This window comes from Talpa occidentalis, unplaced genomic scaffold (genome assembly GCF_014898055.3).
Source record: "Talpa occidentalis isolate TD23 unplaced genomic scaffold, MPIMG_talOcc4v2.1, whole genome shotgun sequence".
Lineage (NCBI taxonomy): Eukaryota > Metazoa > Chordata > Mammalia > Eulipotyphla > Talpidae > Talpa > Talpa occidentalis.
In genome coordinates this window covers 63,563,653-63,591,608 of record NW_026555331.1, presented here as the reverse complement: position 1 = coordinate 63,591,608, position 27,956 = coordinate 63,563,653, and the positions used below count along the sequence as shown (strand labels likewise).

The 27,956-nt window shown below is 37.3% G+C and overlaps 1 protein-coding gene across 1 annotated transcript; it reads right to left on the bottom strand.

Annotated features, from left to right (window-relative positions):
• Positions 1 to 2,358: 2,358 nt before the first annotated feature.
• Positions 2,359 to 27,956, bottom strand: BPNT2 (3'(2'), 5'-bisphosphate nucleotidase 2). Its single transcript, XM_037506419.1, has 5 exons — positions 27,292 to 27,956; positions 14,318 to 14,480; positions 12,882 to 12,977; positions 4,011 to 4,172; positions 2,359 to 2,922 (listed from the first exon to the last, which is right to left on the bottom strand). Exons 1-5 carry the CDS (start codon positions 27,676 to 27,678, stop codon positions 2,651 to 2,653), a joined length of 1,080 nt encoding a protein of 359 aa, XP_037362316.1. The 5' UTR covers positions 27,679 to 27,956; the 3' UTR covers positions 2,359 to 2,650.

Below are 27,956 nucleotides of genomic sequence, written 5' to 3'. Positions count from 1 at the left end.
GCCTGTCCCCACTGGGAACTTTACACTAGTCTCATAGGATTTTAGCGGCTAATCCTGAGGAAAATAGGCTTACGAAATAATTCAGGAGTAAGCATTGGGGAAGAGCACACTGGTCCAGCGGAGCAGAAATCAAAACATTAACAGTCTAGGGAGACAGGGAACAAAGCAGACAAGAGGGGCAGAGGAAGAAACAGCTCCTGGATACTGAGGGTTATTAATGTTGCTACAGTTATTAAATATCATTTATGGAACTCAATTTTAAGGGACAGTTATCCTCTCAATAAGGGCAACAATAAGAGAAAGGGAAGACTAGTAGCTGAGGAGATGGTTGGGGGGGGTCACTAAAAGTACACTGTTTATTTTGCTACATTTCAGAAATTTTATTTCATGTAATGAGAATTTACATGCCTCACTTATTCATAAATGTGTTTTACTGCTGTGTTCTGGCACAATAATGTCTCACAAAAATCAATATAAATACTGCTCATTAAATTTATATTAGTTCTGAAATGTATATTGATCTTAGAAACAAAATGCACTTTCTATAAAAGTACTGAAAATCATTTAGTCTATACCCAACAAATTATAAAAATAATGTACTTGACTGTCAATCATTATCTTAAACTTTATACTCAATACAAACCCGTCAATTATCTACATGCAGATTAATGAAATTAAAAATAAAACCAAAGCAATCATGCTTGTTAATATGGTTCATTTCATTAAATCAGAAAAGTGTCCATATAAAATTAACAAAAAACTCCATTTAAATTCCATTTCCTACTACATCAATCCTATTTCTCTAAGCTTGAAATATTACAGTGAAAACAAATGCTTTTACCACAGGAATCTGGAAACAATATATGCCTTTGCTATCTTCTGAGAAAGAGGATTTCCTCACCTCATTGCAAGGTGCAAATATCAGGTCTCCCATATTCTGTTCTGGATTGCAAAGTCTTGTTTAAATATCAAGTATGCCAACTACCAAAACTGAATTCTCACTGACCAAACATCTACACACTGAGTCACACTACTCTATCAGATTTGTGACCAGATGCTAGAGACTAGATGGAAATGAGCATATCTTACTAGAGTTAATTCCTAATGAGGAATTAAATGATTTTGGACAGCATAACATGGAAACCTGGGAATCTATATAGTTGTATGCATATTCCACCAGGTGAGTATGTCTACTCTTTGGTCAATTTTTACCTCCACGATAAGAAAATAAATGGAAAGTTGCTTTAGGGTAGAAAAATAAAAATAAAAAAAAAGAACCCATGAAACCGTGAGAATTGCTCTCCTAGCAGTATTAATGGAGTACAGGGAAATCAACGCCACATGAAATAATGGTATTGTTTTTAAGAAGTTTGCAGATATCACACTCAGAGAAATCAGACAACCCAATGAAAAGTAGCTTACAAAGTAAGGTTCTAATCACTGTGACGGTGAATATGCCACAACTTTTCTCCCAATCAGATTCTGTATATTGGACAGAAAAAAGTTTCATCAGAAAATAACTCTAAACCTTCATTATTTTAACCTGAAGGGAAACTATAAAGCAGAGTTTGGTTAGGTTAGATCCATTTATTAAAGATAAAAGCAACCATGGCAAAAGCAACCATAACTCATTCTTGATAAGGAGAATCCCTATATATAAACCTGGCAAATTTTTTAAAAAATACTAAATGTTTTTGAAAATAACAAAAGGTACTTCAGTTCATGTAATGTCAAATAACTTTCAATAGTAGAATCAATTATACTCTTATAGTGCCTTGTAGAATATTTTATCCCTAGTGAGAAAATGTACCCAAATCCTAGTGCTAAACTTGAACTCTTAATCCAGACCTTTAAAGCTAAAGACTAAATTTTGGTCAAGAGGGAAAGGATGGAACCATGCATTATCCATAGGGCAAATGAAAATCAACAGGAAGATGGCAAAAATGTTGAACCCATATACAAACACATTTTATAAACAAAACACACACACAGAAATTACAATTACAGTGCAACCATTATATATCTATATTCTCTACTAGCTGGTGAACCTGTTATTAAAATTTCAAAGAAAGAAAATTTTAAGCTTTTTCTATTTTAATCTTTAGGAAATATTCAGTAAATATTCAGTAACAGCTAAATAGAGCATTTGTTGCATATTAATGAATGTGTGACTTCTTGTGCTTTCCATCTGAATTAAGGATAAAAACCCCCAATTACTTTATTTTCAATGAGATATAATTATAAAGTAATACTAAATATCTACACAAAAATCAATCCTTTCTTTAGCCCAATTCTCTAAGAAAGTACTAACAAATAGTGAAGATCCATGATGAGTGAAAATGGTGACTCATAACAATGTAGACTCAGCTATAGATTTTAATTCACAAATATATATATATACGCGCCTTGTGTATGACAACAGTACGAAAATAGTCTCAAAAATAAAGACAATACTTGAAACACGAAGCAACCCATTTTCCCTGATCTTGCATCCTATTACAGGGAAAATAAGTCTCTGATGTTTCATAAATACTTTAAAAAGTTCAAGATGGCCTTAACCATGCATAGTCTCTGCCGATGCACTGAAGCTTCCAGCATTTCAGGCAGACTGTTGAGCTCTGAAAGAGCTGCAATCTGTAATTGGCTTTGCTTATTTATGTCCTGTCTTCTCTAGATCTGGAAGTTTTCTGATTAGTGCTTGGTGGTTCATCCTGATGCTAGCGAGGAGTCCCCCTTCAATGCCATCAGAACCGGTATAACTGATTTCTTCACCATTCAAGGTAGTCATATGCCCCCCAAGGGCTTTTAAAATGGCATTGCCAGCACATATATCCCATTTTTTGATGTATGTCACATGAATATACAGATCAGCTTTTTCTTGATTCTTATCAGGCACATCCAATAACGCTAAAACTTTATAACCTAAAAGATAAACACAGAACTGAGGTTACTACTGAAAGACTTAAAGTAGCTTACGTTTTTAGTACACTTAAAAATAACAGTATAGGATGTGCAGGAGCGCTCAACACTATTTTAAGTCCTTTTTGTAATGAGGCATTGTTTAAAAAGTAATATAATACAAATGCCGAGACACTAGGTTTAGAATCTGGCTATATCATTCTTATAGACATTAATTTATTAACCAACCTTACAGAACGCCTGTAAGAAAATAATGAAGCAAGTTAAAACTACTAGACTTAAAAGTTAATAAACATTACATCTCTCTTTATTTTTGTGCTGAAAGGTTTTTTTAAACACAAAAGTTTCTGACCATAATTTGTTATTTATTTAAATTAAAATACTTCTCTTCTGTCTTATATAGCACTCAAAATAAGGGTGAGCAAGTGGCCCATGAGCCAAATCCAGGAAATGGCATATTTTTGTACAGTCCTTGGCCTACTAAGAATTTTTTTGCATTTTTAAAGTGATTTAAAAAAATCAAACGATAGTATGCAACAGAGACCACTTGTATCAGAAAAGTCAGGTGATCACTAATCTATACTATAGATAATATAATAGTACAGACTATACACTAAATTGGATAGTCACTAGACTCTGTCTCATCCCAGACAGATCTCATGTGTGCTGAGATCATCAGTGACCCAGGCATTAGTCACTCTAATATCATTGAAGACAATTATGGCATTCTCTGTTATATGAAGCATCTTAGTGTGTTTAATATTTCTTTCTATTCTTGATACTCGTACAGTTAAATAGGATAATTATTTTGAAGTCAAATCACATATAATCATTTGCTATTACATCACTGACAGGAAGGTGCTTTTAAAGTATTTTGAGGAAAAGAAATCACTATTACGGGGGTACTTTTAACAGAAGGCATGTGAGACTGAACACCCATCCTACAGATTACCAAGTAGGAAACCAAAGGTGTTTTGACGCTACAGTGGCCATTCTCACTTTCTTCCCAAGCTCGGGACAACCAAATCTGTTTTCTGGGAACATTTCAAAGTAATTCGGGGAAAAAGTAATTCGGGGAAAAACGAACATACCAGCACCACCAGCCGGGATAATCATAGTCTGGTTTCCAAAAGTCTGAAGAGCAACCTGTTTGACCATTCCTGAATGAGATCGTGACACAACAATTCTTGGGGTCTTGTCATTGTAGGAAGTGCGGGCTTTCACATTTGATCCACCATCTACCATTGCCCATGCTGAAAAGCAAATATGATGTCCATTAAGAGCACTGGAACTTTTAAAGCTGGAACTCAAAGTATTAAAAGTGACTGAAAAAATATCCTCTCCTGCAGAATTTATTTTTTCTAAAACAGAAGGCTTATTTTTTTTTTTTCTGAGTGAAAGAATATTATGTATGGAACATTAAAACACATATATATTACGACAACATTTTAAAAGGCCATGTAATCCTGTACAGTCAGAGATAATGATTATTATATGCTTGGTTTAAGATCTCCCAGGCTCCAGAGCTACCTCTGTATAATGCTGAATCTTCACAGCGATTTCACTGCAACTCAACTTATCTTGGCATCTAATCATGCGTCCTGTCCTTCCCTCCCTTCCACAAATTTTATCCTAAGAGCACTCCCCACTAAGCACCTGCATGTTAATCTTTACCTCAAAGTATGATTCCAAACTGTGACAACCTATGACATACACAGCTAATTACCCTGGATAATTCAAATTTTAAAATATGTATTTTTTTCTCCAATACTACCTCTATTTCTTATATATTCATGATTTCATTAATTTGCATATTTGTTCAATCTCCTAAGGACCTCTGTAAGCATAAAACCGTTAAAGAGGTAAGTGAGTTAGCTTTGCACATCTGCTCTATCAGAGTTTAAGGGGGAAAAAAGCTCTAGATTTCAAAACAGAATAGAGGTTTTAAGAAGGTAAGGAAACCCCTGTGATGGCTTGAAATGTTTTTCTTGGTTTGAAAACTTTCTTCACTGACTACCAAACCATACAAGAAAACAACTTACTCAGAATTATCCCAATTAGATTGTTGTTCTAGTAGTCACACACTATGGGATAAAATATAGTCCACCATGGCTAGCAGTGAAAGCAGCTGCATTACCACTTATTCCTGGCTGCAGAAAGAAAAATCAAAAAAATTAACAGAGTGGGTTTCTGAGTTCCCCAAGGATGATGGCAATCTCTTGGACTCGTCTCACACGTCTTTCTAAATTTCACACATAACAAGTAAGAGACCAAATATAAGCACCCTTAATTAACACCCAAAGAATAAGTAGGAAACAGAGAATAGCTGTAAACACAAACTTATGAGAAAGAAGGGTAGCAAATATCAAAGATTAGCAGGATAAGTACTGTAGCTGACCCTAGCATGAGGGATACAGCAGGAGCTTCACTCTCAGTACTGGTAAAACTCAGATAACATCAGCCAAGATTTCTCCCCAGAAGGAAAAAGGTTCCATTTAAATAAGAACTACTGAACACAATCTTGGAACTAAGGCAACGGAACAGTGAGGAGGCATGGAGAAAACACGGAACCATAAGTGTAGTCGTGAGAACCATACTGGACAATGTTAATACATCTCTTAGGAGAGATAATTAGAAGACAGCAAAAAGAGATAAAAAGAAGGAAGAGGTTGAAGACAAGGGCCCTGCTGAAAGAAGATGAAAGTCTGAAAACAAAAAAGCAGCTTAATAATTAAGATAATGTGTTCCTCCTGCTAACTGAAAAGAAAGCTCCTGAACTAAGACTCTTCCAAACTCTTTTGTTACTATCACCTTCCCACTGTTCCTACAGTAACTGACCCAAATATGAATAACTAATATAAAGCTACAATGCTCACTGAATATAAGCTGCAATGCTCACTGAAAAATATAACAAGAAATCAGAGATTGAAGCTTAAAACATTTCATGCCACCTGAAAATTGCTATAAAGCAGAGGAAAACTATGAACAATATTCCAATAAGACAGAAAATAAGTAACAACGAATGAAAAGAATGCTATGAAACAAAAAAAAGAGAAGTCAGAAAAGACAGATAATAGCAAAATATAAAATGGAGAAAAAACTGGAAAGAAAGGACAAAAATCACTGAAGATTTAGCACCAAATCTAGAATACACAAAGGACAATGGATTTGTTCAAAAGGATATCAAGCAAAAAAGCAAACCAAAAATAAATGAAACAAGTAAGGAGATAAAAAGAGGCCAGGAAGTGAAAGAAAAGTCAACATACATAGATAGGAGTCCCAGAAAAAGAAAAACAAAACAATGAAATAGAATTAATCTTTAAAATGACAGTTCAAGCAAATGTTCCTGAAATAAAGAGTACCTACATATACACACGGAAAGACACATTATGCAGACATTTGACCAGAATGTGAACTGAATCTGAGATATAACATAGTTCTATTAATGTACTTTGGCACTCTAGGCAAAAAGACCAAGCCAGGCCTCCCCGGTGGCGCAGCGGTTGATCGATGGGTTGCGAAGCTGCCTGCAGCCTCTGCAGCACCAGTTCGATTCCTGGCCACAGGCGAGGGTCCCACATGGCACGAAGACCTCTTCTGCCACCCACTGCTCCCCTCAGCAGTGTACTTCGTCAGTCTGCCTGCTCTGCTCTCTGCTCTGGCTCTGGTGAATTCTCTCACCCTCCCATGCTTCTGACTGTACCCAGTGCTTGTATAAATAAATAAATAAATCTTAAAAAAGAAAAAAGAAAAAAAAAAAAGACCAAGCCACTGACAAAGGAAAGAGATCAAGTATTACCTTTTTTGCTAACAAGATTCAATACATGCCCATAGACATATCACAGCAGTTCAACAATTTCTACAAACTAACCAAGAAAAAAGGGTATACTGTGGGCTGAATAGTTGCCTATGAAAATGTATGTTCATCTGGCACTTTCAGAATGTGACCCTATCTGGAAATAGGGTCTTTGCAGATGTAATTCAAGTTGAGGTCATACTGGATTACAGGCCTTAATGTCAATGACTAGTGTCCTTATAAAACGACGACTTACAGAAATACAGAGACACAGAGGATGTCATATGAAGACGGAGGCATGAATTGGAATGCTATGTCTATAACAAGAAACACAAAGGAATGACTGGAGCTACCAGAAGCTGGAAGAATCCAGGAAAGATTCTTTCCTGGAGCTTTTAAAGAGCATGGCCTTGCCAGCACCTTGCTATAAGACGTCTGGTCTCAAGGATTTCAAGAGATAATTTGTTATGGTAGTCCTAGTCCTGATATAGCATGAACCAAAAATTTTATAACTAGCCAAGAAGTGTTTCAAGAAACAAGATTATAGAAAGAGTTTTATTATATAAGAACTTAGGTAACACCACACCCATGAGCTAGTTTTTCTGACATATAATCTATTAGAAGACAAGCTTTTTCCAACCAAGGGGAACACCACTGGTTAGCAATGGGACTAGGGGAAAAGCAAAGATAGGAATAAAAGTGAAAGAATAACGGTCTGCTAATGTTATCTCATAGTTGTATTGGTGAGTGTAAAAGGATACCATTTAAATCTGAAGAGCTGAATAGTAGAACAGAAAGATAAACATCCACAAAGATATGACTGGCTAAAATGGGATGGTGGTCACGACTAAAATATGTGCATTTAATTGCTGCTAAAAGTAAAGAACCTATAGATATTATCTAAAGAAAAGGACTATATAGTAGTAGATTTTAGATACATATAGACATTAAAGTACTAGTAAAAAGCAACAAATAGATTAGCTATAGTTTGACCAAAAAATTAGCTATAGTTTGAATCATATATATGACTTATGACTATATATAAAATTTGAATATATATATAATCTGAGATCATAGGGATATTCAAAAAAAGGGAGAAATCCTGATCTTCCTTATAAAACTAACATTTGTATTTGTTGCCACTGGAGGAAGTTTACCCTGAATTCTTTTTTATAAACTGGTAAAAGGAAAGAGTTAAACATTTATCTTGTCTTTCCAATTGGAACTACATTTCAGGATAAATAAAACAAACCAGATGATGAAGAAATTTCTCTTTAAGTGAATTCCAGCTAACATAATGCAGGAAAAAAACAGAATTAGAAAATAACCTTTTTATATCTTTAAAGGAATCATAATCTAGTATGTGAAAATTTAATGGTATCTGGTTCTCAAATGGTACCAAAATCGCTCTCCAGATTACCTACTAGTAACAAGAAAATAAAAATTATTTTATAATCAAGAAACCTGTTCATGACCACATTAACCATCTTAGCATCATTAACAGTGATCTAGCATGATATAAACTATAATGCAGTAAAAAGCACATGAAGAATAGCTATAATATCTAGACTTAACAAAACTGTCTCGCTGTAACCCAAATCAGGGCTTCAGATCTCATTAGTACTCTGAAAGTAAAAGAAGATAAAAAATAAACGAGTTAAAAAATACCCTGAGGAAATATCAGAAGTCATAAGGCAGTGCATTCTATGATGATGGTCTTGATTTCCTCAATAAGTCAATGTCATGGGGGAAAGGGCCACAAATTATTCTAGAGTAAGAGATCTTAATATTCACAGCCTAAAACCAAAAGAAATGCTTGTCATTTTACTAGGTCTTGGTTTGAAGTAACCAATTGTAAAATATATTTTTAGGCACAACCTAGGGAAATGTGAAATTAGATCAACTAAGAAATGGCTGATAATGTTATTATATTAATAGTATTCCTGTATAGAAAGTTTCCTTTTAAACATACACATTTAAAAATATGGGGCAAAATGTCATGATCTCTGTAATTTACTTTAACGTACATTGGAAAAAAAGAAAAATATATAAAAAGTTATTAACCATTAAACCTAGATAAAGTATATGGAAATCCATTATAATTTTATTTTTGCTTGAAAGTATTCATAAAAAAAGTTTGAGCAGTGAGAAAAACAAAAAAACTAAGTTCTTTATAGAAATGAACAGTTTTACTAAGAAGTGAATTTACAACATTCTATCTCCAGAGGTCAGTATTGCATAAGAGAATAAAGACCTTATCTTAGTACCACAATAATTTTAGGTAAAAATTACCAATTTAATATTAAAAATACATATTTCATGTTACACAAACTCAATATATTCAGCAATAATTATAGTCATATTATGTGGACAAAATTATTCAGGACCTTAAAAAAATAGAGTACTTGTGTAAATAAATATAAACGATTGATATTTATTGAGGTATACGTTTGAGGTAATACTAGTAAGACAAAAAAGCAGCTAACAGAATTTTTTTATTATACCTCTAAGAAATAGGCAATAAAGTGGTACTTTGTTGCACAGACTTCGGACATTATATTTCCAAATTAAACTTCTAAATTTCCAGAATGGATACACTATGCTTACTTACACATTTATACATTATTTTATTAAAATACTATTCAACTATCTTTTGCTTCTGAGAATTTCAGGCAGTGAATCAATTCTAATTTAGTATGATAATAAATGTGAAGAGCTTTGCTCTAACTGCTGCCACAAACAATAGTATCTAGTACCCACTATAGCTTGATAGCATATAGACAAGTATAACTAGATTCTGGTAAACAAACAAAACTTGACAGTTGGTAATCTGCCAACATCAACCCAATCTGGAGCTGAAAAAAAAAAAAATGTGAAAAAAGGGCACATACCAAAGAAACCCTCAATCCAGGAATGAAGGTCAACAAATACCCAATTAAGGACTTACTGATTCTTTTGGAATGCGTGCTGACTAGAAAGTACCTTATCTTCCACAGCATACTGGGCAAATTTGTTACATCACAGAATGATTACAAAATCACAAAGATATTTCTAGAATAAAATTTATTCCTAAATTGAGACTTTTGAGGGGTAAGATTATAGGGGGAACAAGAAGCATATAAATTCTTTCTTAGAAAAGATTTTCTTTTAAATGGGCATAGTATTTATTAACCCCAGTCTCCCTCCTTAAATGAACTGATATGGAAACTAGGTCCAAACAATGCGACTCTATTGGCTTATCCCATATCAATTTTCTCTGCATTTCCTTTTTTACAGTGTGAATTCTCTTTGCAGTAGTGGTTCTGTTTGCAGCTAAGAGTGATATTTGGCTAATGAGATGAAGCAAAGGTCTTTCAAGTTACTCTTTCCTAATACAAAGAAAATCTGGGATAGACTTTTTGTTCCTTTCTTTCCCCTTTCTTCCTGCCTAGAATAAAGCCTCAGTAAAGTAAGTGGAGGATTCCTCTTTGTGAGCACACACACACAAAAAAAAAACCCAAAAAACCCACAGGGACACAATAATCTAAGAAAAGGGACATAGTCAAAAGAGAGGGCCTCAAAAACGTAAGCCCCGTACTTATTAATCTTTAAATGCCTGTTAATTCTTTTTTATAATTAAAGAAGTCATTATATCTATTCCTGTTTTATAGTCTTTCCAAAGCTTGTATTGAGGCTGAAATGAATGTATGTCAATACAGTTCATAAGCTGTGAAAATACCAAACAAAATGTATGATAATAAGGAGTGGCTGGTTCTTGCAGTAACACTTTCAACCGGTTTTCAAAACAGCTGTCCCATTTCTCATCATATAAAAATACTGTAACTTTTTCTCCTGTCACAGATCTTTAAAAACTATCTGAATTATGAAAAGAGATAAAAAGTTCAAGTAGCACAAAGTAAATTTTGTGAAATTCAGAGCCATTACTCAAATATATTTTGCTTATCTCAAAGAAGCTAAAATCTGAGTCAAAAGGTTATTCTACAAAGCAAGTATATTTAACTTTTTTCCATTTCTCTCCACTTGACAGATTTTTTTATGCAGTATCAGTTACACCATGGAGAAATAATGGTGAAGGCTGGAGTAAAGTATAGAACTGTATGGGTGTTTGTTGGACTTGTTTCCTAGAGCTGCTGTAACATATTACTATAAATTCACTGGCTTACGATAACAGAAATTTATTTTCTCACAGCCTGGAGGTTGAAGTCCAAAATTAAGATGTTGGCACGGTTTATTCTTCTTGGAAGCTCTAAGGAAGAATTTGTTCGGTGCCTCTCTCCGAGTTTCTCCAACTTCACATCTTCTTATCCCCTATGTGTCTGTTCCTTTCTGTTTCATCTGAGAGGACACACTCACTGGTTTAAGGACCACCCTAATACAGGATGATCTCATCTTGATACGTATCTCAATTACAAATGCAAAATCGCATTCTGAGGTACTGTGCTATTATGGGTTGAAACGTGTTCCCTCCAAAAGCCCTAACCTGCAGCACCCCATAATCTGCTTATATTTGGAAATATGGCTACTATAAATATAATTAGCTAAGATGAGTTAATGATGAAATAGGGTCACATTAATTCAATATGACTTCTTTCCTTATAAGAAACAGAGAAACAAGGGAGAACGCCACAAATGATGGAGGCAGATATTGTGTTTATAGGACAAGAACACTATGATTACTGGCAAACAACGAGAAACTAAGAGAAAAACATGAAAGGATTCCCCTTCAGGTTTCAGAGAGAGCATGATTCTGCCAACTTCTTGATTCTGGCTTCTAACCTTCAAAACTGTGAAAGACTACATATCTGATGTCTAAAAACATACAATTTTAATGGCAGCCCTAGGAAATTAATAGAGGGGGTAGGATTGAATTTGAAGAGGACACTATTCAGCCCACCATACCTGGGGTAATTACAGCTGCTTTTAAACACTCACAAACTGGATACTGTCATCAAGAAACTCGTATTAGCAAATAAAGGAACCAAAAGGGGCCTAATCTTTTTGGAGGTGAGTTACCAATTAAAATTATGACAATTCCCTTGGGAATGTCACCAATATCACTTATACCACTGTGTCCTTTAACTACTGCTATCTTGATGACTCATGGTGTCATCATGGACTTATGACCATAGTTCATGCCATGACTGCTGCTCAGAAGACCATGGCTAACCTATCTGGTAAACTACAGAAAATGTCTGTGGTGGGCCTCCCTGGTGGCACAGCCATTGAGCGCTGGGTTGCGAAGCTGCGTGCAGCCTCTGCAGCGCCGGTTCGATCCCCGGCTGCCGGGAGAGGGTCCCACATGGCGTGCAGACCTCTCCTGCAGCCCACTGCTCCCCTCAGCAGTGTATTTCGTCAGTCTGCCTGTTTTGCTCTCCGCTCTGGCTCTGGTGAATTCTCTCAACCTCCCACGCTTCTGACTGTACCCAGTGCTTGTATAAATAAATAAATAAATCTTAAAAAAAAAAAAAAGAAAATGTCTGTGGTGATACCAAAATGTCATACCAGTATCACAAGTACTGGCAAGGCTTTGAACTAGGTTATTCCTGTGTGGAATGAAAAGCTCTTTGGCATGGTCTTCCATATTACCACTCCCAACGTGCCATTTGTAGAAAGCTAATTAATATTACTATATAAAAATGACAGGGAGCAAGTGTCTAAAGAGCTCTAAAAGGCCTAAGGGCTACACACAGATGAGTTTGATCACTAAGACTTCACAGTGACATTATACATTGTTGATGATGAGTTGGCACAGCCCATAACTGTAAGAGTATCAAGCTCATTTCCTGTTATGAAAACTAATTTGGCTACAATCACACAGAAATCAAGGTATGGGAACCCTGGACCTTATCCCTAGCAACAGTACAAGGAAACAGAGAACCTAGGTTGTTGGGGAGTTCATGTCCAGTTGTATTTCCCAATACAACTGGGGATAAGAAGCTTTCGTTCTTATTTGACAGTTTCTATCTTCTAAAGAAGGCTTAAAAAGCTCTACTTTGTGATATATTATCAGCAATAAAATCCTCACTGTATCCATGGAAGTGATGAGGGAAGTTAGGGGGCTGACTTTAAGTTACTGAGCTACAGCTGAGATTTTTGACAGGTCGGTAAGTCCTATAGATAAATGATTCAGTAACATTAATCCTTGAAAGCATGAAGTATTTCTTACCTGTATATTCAGAAAATGGTTTATGTATTACTCCTAGCACAGGTTTACCATATACAGCCACACACACCATGGTAGTTACATATTGTCGAAGATCCTCTATGAAGGGGGGAAAAAAACCAAAATCACAATTGTTAAAATAACATCTACAGTCAAGATACAGTATTATACTTTTATTTACAATTTCATTAGAATTTATGTACATGAAATGTTTTTCTTATATGAAAATCTCCACAAACAGTCTAACAATCAATGAGAGCCAGCTTAGGGAGCAGTTGAGATTTGATGTTATAAGCAGATTAGATGCGTTATCCTCTCAGCCTACTATTTTATAAGCTGTATGTATTTCATAAATTAATTAAATTCAGTTGCCTTTTCTGTAAAATCTAGACAATTAGGTACCTATCATTAGGTATAAACTCAAGTAATTTTTAATTTCAGGACTGATTTTTAAAAACAAGTTAAATACTTACAATATTCCCTGCACAAGGGATATGCTCACTAAATATTATCACTATTAAAAGATCAGATCAAGTGTAGTTTAGGAAAGGCTTTTTATAAACAAATCCCTCAGTTTTCTATACTTCTATAAAATGCTGTTTTATAATTCCATTTACTATTAGATATATACAAATGGTTCGTCTCCCTATTCTCCAACAGTGATCTAGTGAATATCTTTATAGGTCAAATTCAGTGCTTCAGCACAGGAATACAAAATGAAAAAACAGACATTGCCACATACAGAGAACAACAGGAAGAGAACAGACATGCAGGTAACCAACCTTAACAATACCATGAAAATAGAGAAAAAGCAGGCATTAGGTATTTTTGTTAAGAACAAGGCATGGGAAAGAAGCCACCCAAATGAAATCTGAGGTAGGAGTAGGTAAAAAGAATGGAAATAGAGGGTGGGAGCAGTAATTCTCAGTCTTGCTACTTAGTTTTCTCTGGGTGCAAGGGATTTACTATTTGGAATTTTAATGGTAGAAATGTGCAATAAAACCTAAGTTTCCAATGTCACAAGTAAATATTGTAGCTTCATTATATAAATAAATGCCTCAATAATATATACTTTAATATGTAAATCAATATAGAAAAACCTCAGTAAATAGGTATCCAACAGCATCTATTTTGTTGCGCGACTACTAAAATCTCCCCTTCACGGAAGCATCAGTGAAATAGTGAGCCACCATCTCTGATAAGATGATGCCATTAATACAGACGTTTGGGGGGGAAATAAAGTTGAGGATATCTGATCCAGTTTAAATATTTCAAACCACATTGCATTAATCCAGTTCTCTATCTTAAAATCTAATTGGAAAAGTTGTCTGGGATTGGTAAAATATCTACTACCATGTACACATGACTTGCTATCATTCTGGTTCTAAAATATACAATGACAATCTAATGTTTGAAATAAATTTTAATTTTCAAGTTACCAGTATATTCCTGTGTAGCATCAAGTGGGTCGATCCAGACAGTAACACTCTCTGCTGGTACCTCTTTCGGGGTGGTAATTTCCTTTAGGATGTCCTCAGGAATCTTACGATCCCAAGAGATAACCTCCTGATCGGATGCATCCACATGTTCCTCAGTATTTATCTGCATCAAAAATAATTGACAGTTAAAATATTTGAAGACAAAAAATCACTAATACTACCTGAAAAAACACAAAAGAGAAAACTCAGAAAAAATTACATAAATTGAAAGTAGATCAATATTTTAATTTCAGACATTTCATTTCAAAATGAAATATACTGTGAAAGAAATTCCAGCAACACCCTCTATTCAAGTAATTTCTAATCTAATATTCCAGGTAAGCTTTTTGTCTATGCAAAATAGAGAATGTAAATAGAGAAATATAGAGAAAGCAAGCATCAAATAAGTAAGTCATTAAAGTTCAATAATATATTATGAAAAATGATATAAAGTGTGAAAATTGACAGTATCCCGTAAGACTGAAATGAACACAAGTAGTGTCTGGATAATACGGACATTTTAATAATTTTAACTCTATCAATCCAAGGATATGTTTTCCATTTATTTGTGTCTTCTTCAATGTCTAGTTTTCAGTATACAAATCTTTTACTCCCTTGGTAATAAACTTATTCCTTAGCAAATGGAACCTGCTAATTTCTCTTTCAGATAGTCTGTTGTTGCTATTGTATTTTTTTTGTATGTTAATTTTGTACCCTGCAACTTTATGGAATTTATTATTCCTAACAGTATTCTGATGAAGTCTCTAGGATTTTCTACTTGTAAAATCATGTCATCTGCAAACAGAGACAACTTTACTTTTCCCTTTCCAACTTAGAGGCTTTTTTCTTTTTCTTTAGTAACTTATCTAATTGCTCTGAGCAGAACTTTAGTTCTAGGTTGTATGTAAATAGTGACTGTGGACATCCTTGTCTTATTCCTGATCTTAAAAATTTTTGGTTGTTCACCATTGAGTATGATGTTAGCTATAGGCTTATCACATAAGTCCTTTATTATGCTGAGTTGTATTTTTTCTATGACTAACTTGTTGAGAATTTTATCATGAAAGGATATTGAATTATGATGAACTACCTTTACAATCAAGTCATAAATCTCACTTGATCATGATGTATAATCCTTTTAATATACTGGTCGCTAAAATTTTTTGAGAATTCTTGCATGTATGTTCATCGGAGATAATGGCCTGTCGTTTTTTTTTTTAGCATCAATATTCTTATATGGTTTTGGTACTAAGATAATGCATTCCTCATGAAGTGAGTTTGGATGTGTTTTCTCTTCTTTGATAAAGAGTATGAATAAGACTGACGTTCTTTTTAAAATGCTTCACAGAATTCACCCATGAAGACATCTGGTCCTGCGGTTTTCATTTTGGGGATAATTTTGACTAAAATTCTTGCTAGTTACAGATCTAGTCAGATTTTCTATTTCTTCTTGATTCAGTCCTGGTAGGTTGTATGTTTCCAGAAATTAACTTCTTCTAGGTTTAATCCATTTCTTTTAGGTCACCGAATGCATTGGTGCCACAGTTGTCACTTACGATCCTTTGTATTTTGCAGTATCAGGCATAATGGCTATGCTTTCACTTCTGAATTTATATATGAGCTTTTCCTCTTATTTTAAGGTTTCTCTATCTTTTAAATCAATTTAAAAGAGATAATTTTTAATCTATCCTAGCTGATGTTGCCCACTGCTACTATATTTCTGCTCTATTGCTATTTTTCTTCCTATCAACATTTAGCTTAGTTTGTTCTTTTTCTAATTCCTTGAGGTAAAAAATCAAGTTGTTTATTGGAGACCTTTCTTTTTTCTTAATACAGAAATTTATTATGATAAATTTCCCTCTCAGAAATACTTATGCTGAATACCCTAGGTTTTGGTGCTTCAATTGTTATTTCAAGGTATTTTTTTCATTTCCCTTTTTAATTCTTTTTTTTTATTCACTGGATGTTCAGGGGTGCACTGATTGATTAATTTTCACTTATGTGTTTATCTTCCAGCTTTCCCTGTTATTGACTTCAGTTTCACATCCTTGTGGTAAAAGATGTTTGACATGATTTCAACAATCCTCAATTTGATAAAATTTGTTGTCTGTCCTAACATGATTTATCCTGTAAAATATTTTGTGTGAGTCTGAGAAGAACATATAGTCTGTCCTGTTGGAGGAAATGTTCTTCAATAGGTACATTCAATCTAAGTGTAGTGCAAGTCCACTCATTATTTCCTTATTGATGATCTGTCTGGCTGATCTATCCATCAGTGAAAGTAGGGTAACAAAGGTCCTCCTATTATTGCAGATATTTGTTTCAGCCTTATGTGTTGGATACATACATATTTATAATTATTATGTCCTATTGAACTGACCCTTGTATCATTCTATAATTTCTTTTTTGTCATTTGTTATAGTTCATCAATTAGTGTATTTTATCTGATACAAATTAGTGTATTTTGTCTGATATAAAAACATCCCCAATCCCATACAAAAACTGTACCCTCATTTACCCCCCCATATTTTTTGATTCCAACATTACATCCCTAAATAAATTATATTTTTAAAATACCTTTGTCTTTTAACTTATAGTTAGGTGACTGATACACTACCATTACATTAGCGTATTCTGAATTTGCCTATGTATTTACTTTCCCCACTTAGTTTTATACTTTCATATGTTTTCATGTTACTAATTGGCAACCTTTCATTTCGGCTTCAAGAACTCCTTTTAACATTTCTTGTAAGGTAAGTCTAGTAATGATAAGCTGTCAGTTTTTATCTGGAAAAGTCCTTATCTAGCCTTGATTCCTGAAGGGCAGTGCCTCTGAGTAAAGTATTCCTGGTTAGTGCTCTTGTTCTCTCAGTATTGTGAATATATATCATCCCATTATTTTCTTAGCCTGCAAAGTTTCAGCTGAAATATGCCTTCTATCAGATGAATCACTGCTTTGAAAAATTCTCTCTGTGATTTCTGGCAGTTTCATTATAATGTATCTCAATTAAATCCTCTTTGTGTTCAATCTCCTTGTGGACCTATAAACTCCATGTACCTGCATGTCCATATATATCTATCTCTTCCCAGGTTTAAGAAAGTTTCAGCCATTATTCCTTTTTTTTTTTAAATAATAAATTTTATTTTTATATTCCCCATACAACTGCAACCCCCCCATTCTGACCCCAATCCCTCCCCTCCCGCCCCCCACCCCCAAAAAGTGTCTCTGGTTCATAGTTTTTTGTTGATTTTGATTTTCACTTTCTTATAGTTATTCATTTTCCTGGTCCCCTATTTAAGTTTTCTAGATTCCTGCTATGAGTGAGACCATCCGGTATTTTTCTTTTTCTTTCTGGCTTATTTCTCAGCCATTATTCCTTAAATAAACTTTCCGCCTCTGTCTTTTCTTTCGGAGACTCTGAAAATGTGAAGTTTCTCATAATTCAGAGGCTTTACTATTTCCCCCCCCCCTAAGTAGACAATTCAAATAATCTGCTTTCAGGTCCACAAATTGTTCTGCTTGATGAAGTCTTCTGTTAACTCTATTACATTTTTCAGTTCATTCACTGCATTCTCAACACTGTCTTTTTTGTTGCTTTTTTACGATTTTTATCTCTAGTGACTCTCCTTTTGCTCACAGTTGTTCTGACTCTGAGCTGCCTGTGTTCTCTTACTGCTTGCTGAGCTTTCTTAAAATAATTATTTTGAATTCTTTAAAAAGCAATTTGTAAATTCATTTCTTTGGGTAGTAAAATCATCTGTTCCTTTGATGGTGTCTGTTTCTTTGATTTTTCATGTTCCGTGAGGAACACTGCTCTTTTCACATTTGAAGAAGTAGTCACCTCCTTCAGTCTTCACTGCCTGACTTGGAGAGAAAGCAACCTTCATAAGTTTGTCTGATTAGAGATGCTGAAACATTCTCAGACTTTGTCTGTATCATCACTATACTACTTGCTCCCTCTCAGAGGATCACTCTTAAGACTGTATAATCTACCTATTTCCCACAAAGGTAGGCCAGATGCTAAAAGCCTTCATCTCATTTTCTGTAGCATGGTGTTCTGAAATGCTTAAGTTTGTGAGTCTCTGCCCATCCTACAGAATCTTGCTAACTTGCTGTACTTGCCAGCCATCTGCAAAGATGTTCTGTGGTAGCATCTCCTTATGTTCTGTGGTAGCATACACCAAAATCAGGCCAAGGCAGGCTGATGTTGGTAAGAAGTGTAGTGTTGGGAGTGCCCATGGGCCAATCGGGAATGTCTGCAAGCAAGTGGTTCCCAGAAGCTTATGGGCAGGCTTCCTGATGGGAATTTACAAAGCAGCTAGTAACATCCTTTTGATGAGTTCTGAGCTGTTGGTTGCAATCTTCCCAAAGCCTCTCCCAACTCCCCAGACTTATAGATCACTTCAGTAATCTAGGTGAAGTGAAAAAGAAATGGGTCTCTTGGGCAGAGTTGGGAAGCCACTCAATATCCTGCTTATCTACCAGTACCTCTCTGCCATGTATTACTGTGAAATCTGAGACTGAGGGCTTTCTCCTAGCACCAAGTTGTGGCTGCCTGGAAGGAGGTACAATGTGAGCAAAGTGAAAATGTTACTCTTTCTTTCTTCAATGCGTATATTCTTATTTTTTTTTTAAAAGATTTATTTATTTATTTATACAAGCAATGGGTACAGTCAGAAGCGCGGGAGGGTGAGAGAGTTCACCAGAGCCAGAGTGGGGAGCAGAGCAGGCAGAAGGACCAAAGCACACTGCTGAGGGGAGCAGCAGGCGGCAGGAGAGGTCTGCGCGCCATGTGGGACCTTCCTCCGGTGGCCGGGGAGCAGCCAGGGATCGAACCGGCGCCGCCTTATTTTGTTTTTTTAAGATTTATTTATTTATTTATACAAGCACTGGGTACAGTCAGAAGCATGGGATGGTGAGAGAATTCACCAGAGCCAGAGCGGGGAACAGAACAGGCAGACTGATGAAATATACTGATAAGGGGAGCAGCGGTTGCAGCAGGAGAGGTCTGCCGCGCCATGTGGTACCCTCACAGGTAGACGGGGATTGAACTAGCGCTGCAGAGGCGACAGGCAGCTTTGCAGCCCAGCGCTCAACCACTGTGCCACCAGGGGAGGCCCGATTTTTTTTTTTTAAATCAAGGTGGGCTAACAATTTTCTTTTCAGCTCCTGGACTCCTACAAAGTTACTTTCCTCTGTAGGTAACTGCCAAAATCAATGTACTGTGGAGGTACCGATAGTAGAGAATTCCTAGTCTGCCATCTTGCAGACATTATTGACTTTTAGACATTATTGACTTAATGACAAAGTTATTCTATCTCAGATGAATAAGTGTAAGAGTTATACAATGCAAAAACACAAAGTAAACTTAAATGTGAATCCCAAAAAATACAAAGTAGTTTCTGGGTCTTGACTACTATAGTTTACAGAAATGTCAATGTCAAATCTAAGTGTCAGTTACTGAACCTTATCATTATGATTTTTGCCTAGAAACAAAGTCAGCTTCTCCACATTCTTTCAACTGAATATGAACAAACTACTGTATTTGAAAAATTCTTCACTGACAATTACGTTAGAGAGAAACAAACACAGCAAGAGAACAATAACATCAACGCAATTACCTGATCTGCTTTGAACAATTGGTATTTATAATGTACCATTACCAATACACATCTACAAATTTAATAAATCTACTACCTACCATTATAAACAGGCTTACAGTCAGTTACTAAGGTCAAAACATGTAAGTCTACAATAATTCTTTTCCATATTTCACAGTCAGTCCGTAAGCCCTAAAACATTTTTACCTCCGAATGTCTAATATGTTACTATTTATATCATGAAAAATCTAGTTTAAATTTCCATCTATTTCTCACTTGGATTCTTAAAAGACCCATCGATTACTTTCGCCTCTGTAGTGCATCCACAGATTGTTTCATTCATTCAACAACTATTTAATGACTATATTCTCTAAGTGGTTTTGGACATTAGGCTTTTCCCAACGCAGCAACCTGCTATCTTCCAAAGTCAGATTGTGCCACTCCCTCCTTAAAACTTTCCAACAGTTTCTCATTATAGAGAGATCAAAATCCATACTCATATATAAGACAGTAAGTCTTGGATGATTTGATTCCAGTAACCTTTCTTCATCTGCACCTTCATTTGCTACATTCCAGACTAAATTGTTTCCTTTTTGTACTTTGACCTCATGGCCTTTGTACTTAAGACTCTTCTGCTCATGTATACTTTTCCCAAAGCTCTGCATGGATGGTCTGCTTCTTATCTTTCAGTTCTCACCCCAAATGACAGTGCCTCACAGTAATATTCACTGACAACCAAGACAAAGTAGGTTGGGACCCTTCCATCAACCTTCCCACAAGATCTTCTTTTTCCTTCTTCAAAGCCCTGATCAATATCTGAAACAACCTCATTTGTTCACATGTTTACTATTTATCTGCAGCCACTTGAACATATGTTTTGTAAGGACGCAGTTTCCTTCATTACTGTAGATGATTCCCACTGCCTAAATCAGTGCTAAAAAGTATTCTTAATTGACATTATTCTTCACCAATGAAAAAGATTCTTCTCTTCCCTTTAACCCCTTTCAAATCAATCTACTTTCCCTCCCTATGTGTTATAGCCCTCATAGGGAACTGAAGAATAAGAAATCAAGACTCCAAAATAGAGTTAGTGATATTCATAGTAGACAGGTTCAGTTATTTGGGAGTTGAAAAGACTTTTGAATAATGCCTTAAGGTACCATTTATTGAATTTCTCTAGAAATCAATATATTCTAAAAAATTGTGGATACAATGCCCTACATTGTGCCTATCACACAGCAGGTAATCAATTAATTTATTTCTAAATGGAGAAACATCACTCTACTGTTTTATTCCCCTCCTGCTACAGGGCAAACCCAATGTGAAATGTGTTGGCCTATCTGTGGTTCCTCACCAGCGCACTTATAAGAGACTTACAATGAGACTAAACTGCAGGCACACACAAAAAGGTTAATGGTTTATTTACAAAAAGGTAAATGAAGAAATAAGTAACTCGGGGAGAAAGAGAGATAAATTGGAGAATGCATCCTACCAGTTCTGCTAAGCTGGGACCCCAACTGCATGCTAAAAATTGGCGAAAAACCAAGATCCCCAGGCCCACATGTCTGGTTATATGCCAAATCTGGCTGCTTAACTCTACCCTCAGTTCCCAGCAATCCTCCCTTTGGTAGTGATAACATTATGGGATTTGTAGTCCTTGGAGTCTGGGATATCTGGTCTGGGGTGGGGGGTGGGGTCCATAAAACCTATTTGTGTAGTTTGTTCAGGACTGCCTAAACAAACTACAGACACTCCCACCTTTCTGGAAATCTTTTATTATCAACTACTATTTCTCAATATTTTCTTACAGTTAAACATAGTCTAGTGCCTCACATCTTAAAACAACATGCCCCTTACACCCACAGAACTTCCTTAGTCCCATACAACATTCCAGTGAAATTCTGCTAAAGCCCAATTTCTGGTAAGACTTTAATCACTGTCTTTATTTCCTTACTTGCCATCTTTTTCAACTTTTCTTCCTTCCCATTAAGTCCATCAAGCAAAATCTCACACTGACCTACACACAGAACCATTTTTAAAAGTACACTCTATTATCTCATTGCTTGAATTAAATTCCAGATCAATTTGTTGGGTATGTGACATACTTAGGCTAGTCACCTAATTTTTCTGCAGCAATAAGCAGCAGTTAACTTATTGTTAAATTCAGTGATGAGGGGCCTCCCCGGTGGCGCAGCGGTTGAGCCCTGGGTTGTGAAGCTGCCCGCAGCCTCTGCAGCGCCGGTTCGATCCCTGGCTGCTCCCCGGCTACCGGAGGCGGGTCCCACATGGTGCACAGACCTCTCCTGCCGCCCGCTGCTCCCCTCAGCAGTGTACTTCGGTCCTTCTGCCTGCTCTGCTCCCCGTTCTGGCTCTGGTGAATTCTCTCACCCTCCCGTGCGTCTGACTGTACCCAGTGCATGTATAAACAAAACAAACAAACAAACAAACAAACAAACAAATAAAACATGCCTCTATATATAAAAAAAAAATAGATCAGTATTGAAAAATCAATCTCTCTTTAAAAAAAAAAAAAAAAAAAAATAAATTCAGTGATGAAACACTAACACTGAGATCATTAAAAAAAAAAAAACTTTGCATAGTGCTTAACACAGAATTAATAAATTTTGTGCTTAATAAATGCTGGCTACTATTATTCTTGTTAAAATGATTATTTTTAGTGTTTGTTGTCTTTGGTACCAGGCCCCGATCTTTCCCTTTCACACTATCTTCTCTTCCTAAGTAATTCTGTCCACAGTTGGTTTCAATTAATACCACAACACTGATGACCCACAAATTTGTATTTCCAATTCAGACGTCTCTTCAGTTTCAGACCCATATATTCATATATTCAACCAACGCCTTAATGTGTTCTGCTGGACGTATTAAACACACCTATAATTTCACAAGTCTAAGATGGCACATATAATATACTCCTTTACATCCCCTGGGCCCCTTCATCACCAGCAAAAACACTAAATGTGAGAATGACACATAGGAGTAAATTTTGACAGCCTTAGAAATTCTTTCACATCTTTTTATATCTATTTTCCCTACAACTATAACCCCAACACTAAAAATGCATAGCCTCTCACCTGAAAAAGTTTCTTAACTTGTATACCCCCTCCAACTATTCTCCAAACATGTAACTCTTCCAATCATTCAAAACACTGCGGGTACAATTTATACATTCTATACTGTGCTAATTGTGAGTCTAAGATTATCTTCTCGTGTGTAGCCTTTGGTAAATTCACCCCTCCAAGGCTCAATTTCTTTATCTGCAAAATGGACAGTACATAATCTCCTCTGTTGTTGATAACAGTAAATTAATAATGGTAAAATAAAGCTTAAGTCTATGCATGCCACTTACTGGGGACTAAAATAAATTTTAGTCAGTAAAACAAGGTGAATGTAATTTTCTCATTGCCTGTTTCTCATGTCTCACAGTTTAAGTCTCTTAACTAGTCTTATCCTTCTTCAAATGTGCCAAAGCTCCAAGTACAGTATTTTCACAGGCTTCAAGAAAACTCATGTAAATCTGGCCTCCTTTTAGCACCTGAGGATTAAACCAAAGTCCAGGTTCAAAATCCTTTGAGTCTGGCTCATGATCTAGCCCCTGCATATATTTCTAATCTCTTCCATGAAATTGTCCCATGCACATCTGATTCAGCCATACCAAGCTTGAATTTATTATACTATCATCCTTACAACCTGTTCCTTTGAATTCCTCTTCCCTTTAACGTTACATATGCTCCAATTACCAAATTATTAGTTATCTCAATTAGACAAAGAGGAAACCATAGCTTGAAGAAATTAAATGACTGCCAGAATCATCTACGTTAGTGACTAGACAAGATGTTAAGGCACTTGTTCTTTGCACTATATCAACACTTCTCAACTTTTTTCTCCCCCAGTAGGTACTACTGTTAAGAAAAGGGTTTAATTCCCATCCTAGAGGTCAAATTAGGCACTGAAACAAGCTGCTACTACTAGCTCAGAGGATCAAGCTTTAGCTTCAAATAAATCATTGTGAAAGCCTTTGAGCAGGTCAAATTAAGGACAGGAAGTCAATAGAGTCCCCTTACATTAAATTAAAACTATACATCTAATTTTGTTCCCTCTACGGCTGCAAATCTATTCCCAAAAAAAACTACCTTCGATATCCATTTTTCATCATTTATCCACAAGGATATAATGAGAAAGAGTGTCCTATAAAAGGCTGCAGTTCATTACCTTTTCACACAAATAAATCAAGCATTGCTAAGATCTCTAACATGAGAAAGACTGAAGACAAAAAGGAAATCCAAGTTATCGTAGGCCAAACATGAGGGTTTTTTTTGGATAACATTCACTTCTCTACAGTAGGATCTCATAAGGGGCATCAATTGAAAAATTAGGCCAGATAATGCTTTATTATTGGGGATTATATAGTGTACATCGTGGAATGTTTACCTTCTACCTATTAGATGTTAACAGCAGTCTACCCCAAGTTATGACAAAATCTCCAGACATTGCAAAATACCCCTTGGGGCAACACTGTCCTCAGTTGAGTGTCCCAGGGTGACACCACGTGCGTATATCCTTTTACTGAGGAGTGAACACTAAGAAAGCTTAAGCCTCTGACTCTGGACAGTAAAGTTGTGAAGAAAAGTGGTTTTTCCACTTGCCAGAGCACCAGCATAAAAGACAGACGCATTTGTGGCTTCTTGATGTAAATTTTCTGTACAGAAGTAACTGAGTGGCACATGATTTAAGTTCCTTACCAATAAAATTCAGGCGAGGTTTCAAAAACAACCAGACATTTAAGACTGTACTTCTAGTTATCATGATATGGAAGGGAAGACAGCAAAGAATCTAGAACTGAGTACCTACCGGGCTACATACAGCTTCTAGTCTAACAACATAGTGACAACATAGCTCAACAGATCATCATTCTACTCTGACATTGTAGAAGTAAATATATTCTTTATTCTACCAAATCACCACCCAAAATGAACACTGTGATACACATTCAGATACAAAAACACAAAAGGTTATCTTATAGTAATTAAAGACTTCCACATCTGCAATGCTGAAAACTTTGCTTTTGTGTTTAATAAAATGCAGTTCATTACCTTTGGCAGCTGTTCCCTCAGTACCTGCTACTGAGAAAATAAATTCAGAATACCGTGGAATTTACCCAGGCAAAAGGCTGGGGTGTGTGTGGGGGTGGTGGTGTTTGGGAGGGTGCAATCACATGTAAACACACATTCACACAAGGATATAAGCCTTTAATATTCAAGATTTGTCTACCTTCAAAAAATCAACTCTGCTTGTTACATTTCACTATAATTACTTTTAAGTTTCTATAATTGTTTGCCTTCTCCATTCAAATTTTGAGTAGCAGTCTAAATATGTAAGTAAAATTAATTCTTAGATGGTTCGTATAAACTGTGGAACGGAGTATCATGAACCTCAGATTTCCCATCTGGAAAGTGGGCACAAAATTTATTCCTTAGAATTGCTGTGAAAACCAAACAAAGTCCTGTGTTTGGACTGTGTCTGGGGACCTAGAATAAACTGAGTAAACGCTTACTATTGCTGTTAGTATAACTACTATACATCAGTTTTTCTGTAATTCCTATTTGTTCCACAAACACTATGGAAGAATGTATGTTTTGAAGAGAAAGACATTTTACAAACATATCTGACATTGAGATACAAACACAGGTAAGCATTATGAATGATGATAAAATGAATAGTGCAAAAGAAAAAGTGGAAATGTTTTGCTTTGTTTAAGTCAACATTTGAAAGTAGTTCTAATGTCAATTACATTTGGCATCCAGCAGGTCATGATATGAAACGTTCCCTCCTTTTGCAAAATCAAAGAAATTTAAAAGGAAAAACAAGAGTAAGGAAAAAAAGACAAACAGAAAGAAACCAAAGCAATATGATATACTAAAAGATAAGGTTACATAGACATGTAATTCCACAAGACAGTACGTTTCCAACTCTTCCAAGAACCACAGTAAAGGTCAGATACCCATTCAATAAGTCAGGGTTTAGATTCCACTGTTTATTTAATTCATAAAATTTCATTAGAAACTTCTTCCCACTAGCTGAATCTACCATTAGGTGAGTTAAGACATACAATTATAAAGTAGTGCTACACTATGTTGAACTCTTCCTCTGAAATTCTATTACGTTTTAGAAAGCTTTATTCATTTAACAGCAGCTCTACCAAAGTGATGAATTCAGAAGTATTAATAACAAATTCAAATGTCTGGATTTCCCTAAGAAAATGTCAATTCCCTCTCCAGACATGTCCGCTAACCCTTCCCCAGCCCCACAGTACCCTCCAAAAAAGAGCAAATGTTCCTCAATTTTCAGTCTCTGGAGTACAGGATAGATGGTGGAAATCAAGTTACTGGGAAATATACTTCCAAACACTACCTTGAAGAGCCCACCAAATAAATGCCATCAAGAAAGTCCTGATACGGGCACAAAGGGTTAAGCACAGCGTATGAAGCTATCTGCAGTCTCTAAGGCATGAGTTCAATCCCCAGCCGGCCAGGCCAGCGAGCTACCCACATGGCGCAGCAGACCTCTCCTGATTGGGCTGCTGCTCCCCTCAGCAGTGTGTTTCAGTTAGTCTGCCCCTTCTGGTCCCCGCTCTGTCTCTGGTGAATCCTCTCACCACCGCCTCTTCGCCCACACCGCTGGCCTGTACCCAAGTTCTTGTATACATAAAAAAAAAAAAAAAAAAGTCCTGGTAACACTGAGCACACCCTATCCCTCCACCTGGGTCCCACCCTCATCCCCAAATGCCCAGCATACTAACAGCCCTGCAGCAAGACTTCCAGTTCTCGGCTCTCCTGTGGCTCCTGGCAGGTTTGCCAGAAAACGTGTATTCTAGTCGTGGACCTTCCAGTAATTAAACCAAGGTAGACTAGAAAGAAGACTTTGTGGGTTCTAGCCCAATCTCTCATTTTCTAGAAGACCGCAAGGCACGGGGTGAAGTTAACTTTCTCAGTCTTGTGACTGAGAAAGCACAAAGCACAAAGCACACCCAGATCCAAAGTTCCTGATGCCAGTTACAAAGCACACACACCTGGGGCGGGACTAGGGGCGCGGATCCTAGACAGTCCACCACCTTACCTCCTCTTCCCCCAACCGTTAGTATGATCCTGTACCCCTAAACTACTGTGTCTCCATCTCCACATCTGCAAAGTGGGAACCAGAAACCCACAGCCTTGGGCAGCTGGGAGGCGTGAGGGCGCCGGGCACGTTCCGAGACTCCCAAGCTCCCCGGCTGTAGCGCCCCGCGCCCATCGGTGGCCGGCGCCCGCGGCACCCACCTGCACGTTCGGGAAGGCGGTCTTGAGCAGGTAGAACATCTTGCGGTTGGACAGCACGTCCCCGCTGGTCATCTTGTCGTCGGCGCCCTCGCGGGTCTTCCCCTTGGACTTCTCATGGAGCACGTTGCTCTCGCGAACGCGCCGCACTTCGTCGCCGCCCCGCACGGCCGCCAGCACCGACACCGCCAGCATCTCGCGCAGGTCCACGGTGCCCCCGTCGGCCGCGACCGCCGGCCCCGGCGCGCCGCCACCCGGCTCCGCGCCCAGGCCGAAGAGGCTGAAGCGGCCGGCCATGAAGCCCGAGTAGAGATGGTAGAGCACACCGAGCCCCAGCAGGCAGAACACGGCCACCCCCAGCGGGGACAGGCGGATGCCCATGGGAGCCATGGCGCGGAGGCCCGGCGCTCGGGGCGGCGGCCCGCAGAGGCCTCCCCGCGCCCGCCGCCGACGCCGCGCTCCCCGGCCAGGCGCCGCGCGAACTACACCGGCGCCCGCTGCCCGGCGCCCGCTCGCCCCATCCCTCGCGCTCTCCCTCCCGGCAAAGTCCGAGCGGCGCGGCGGAGCCCACCGTCACGGTCCCCGCGCCCAACTCCCCCGGCGAGCGCGGCGGCGGCCCCGGAGCCGGCCGGTAGGTCCGCTTCCACGTTAGCCGACGGCCCGAGGTG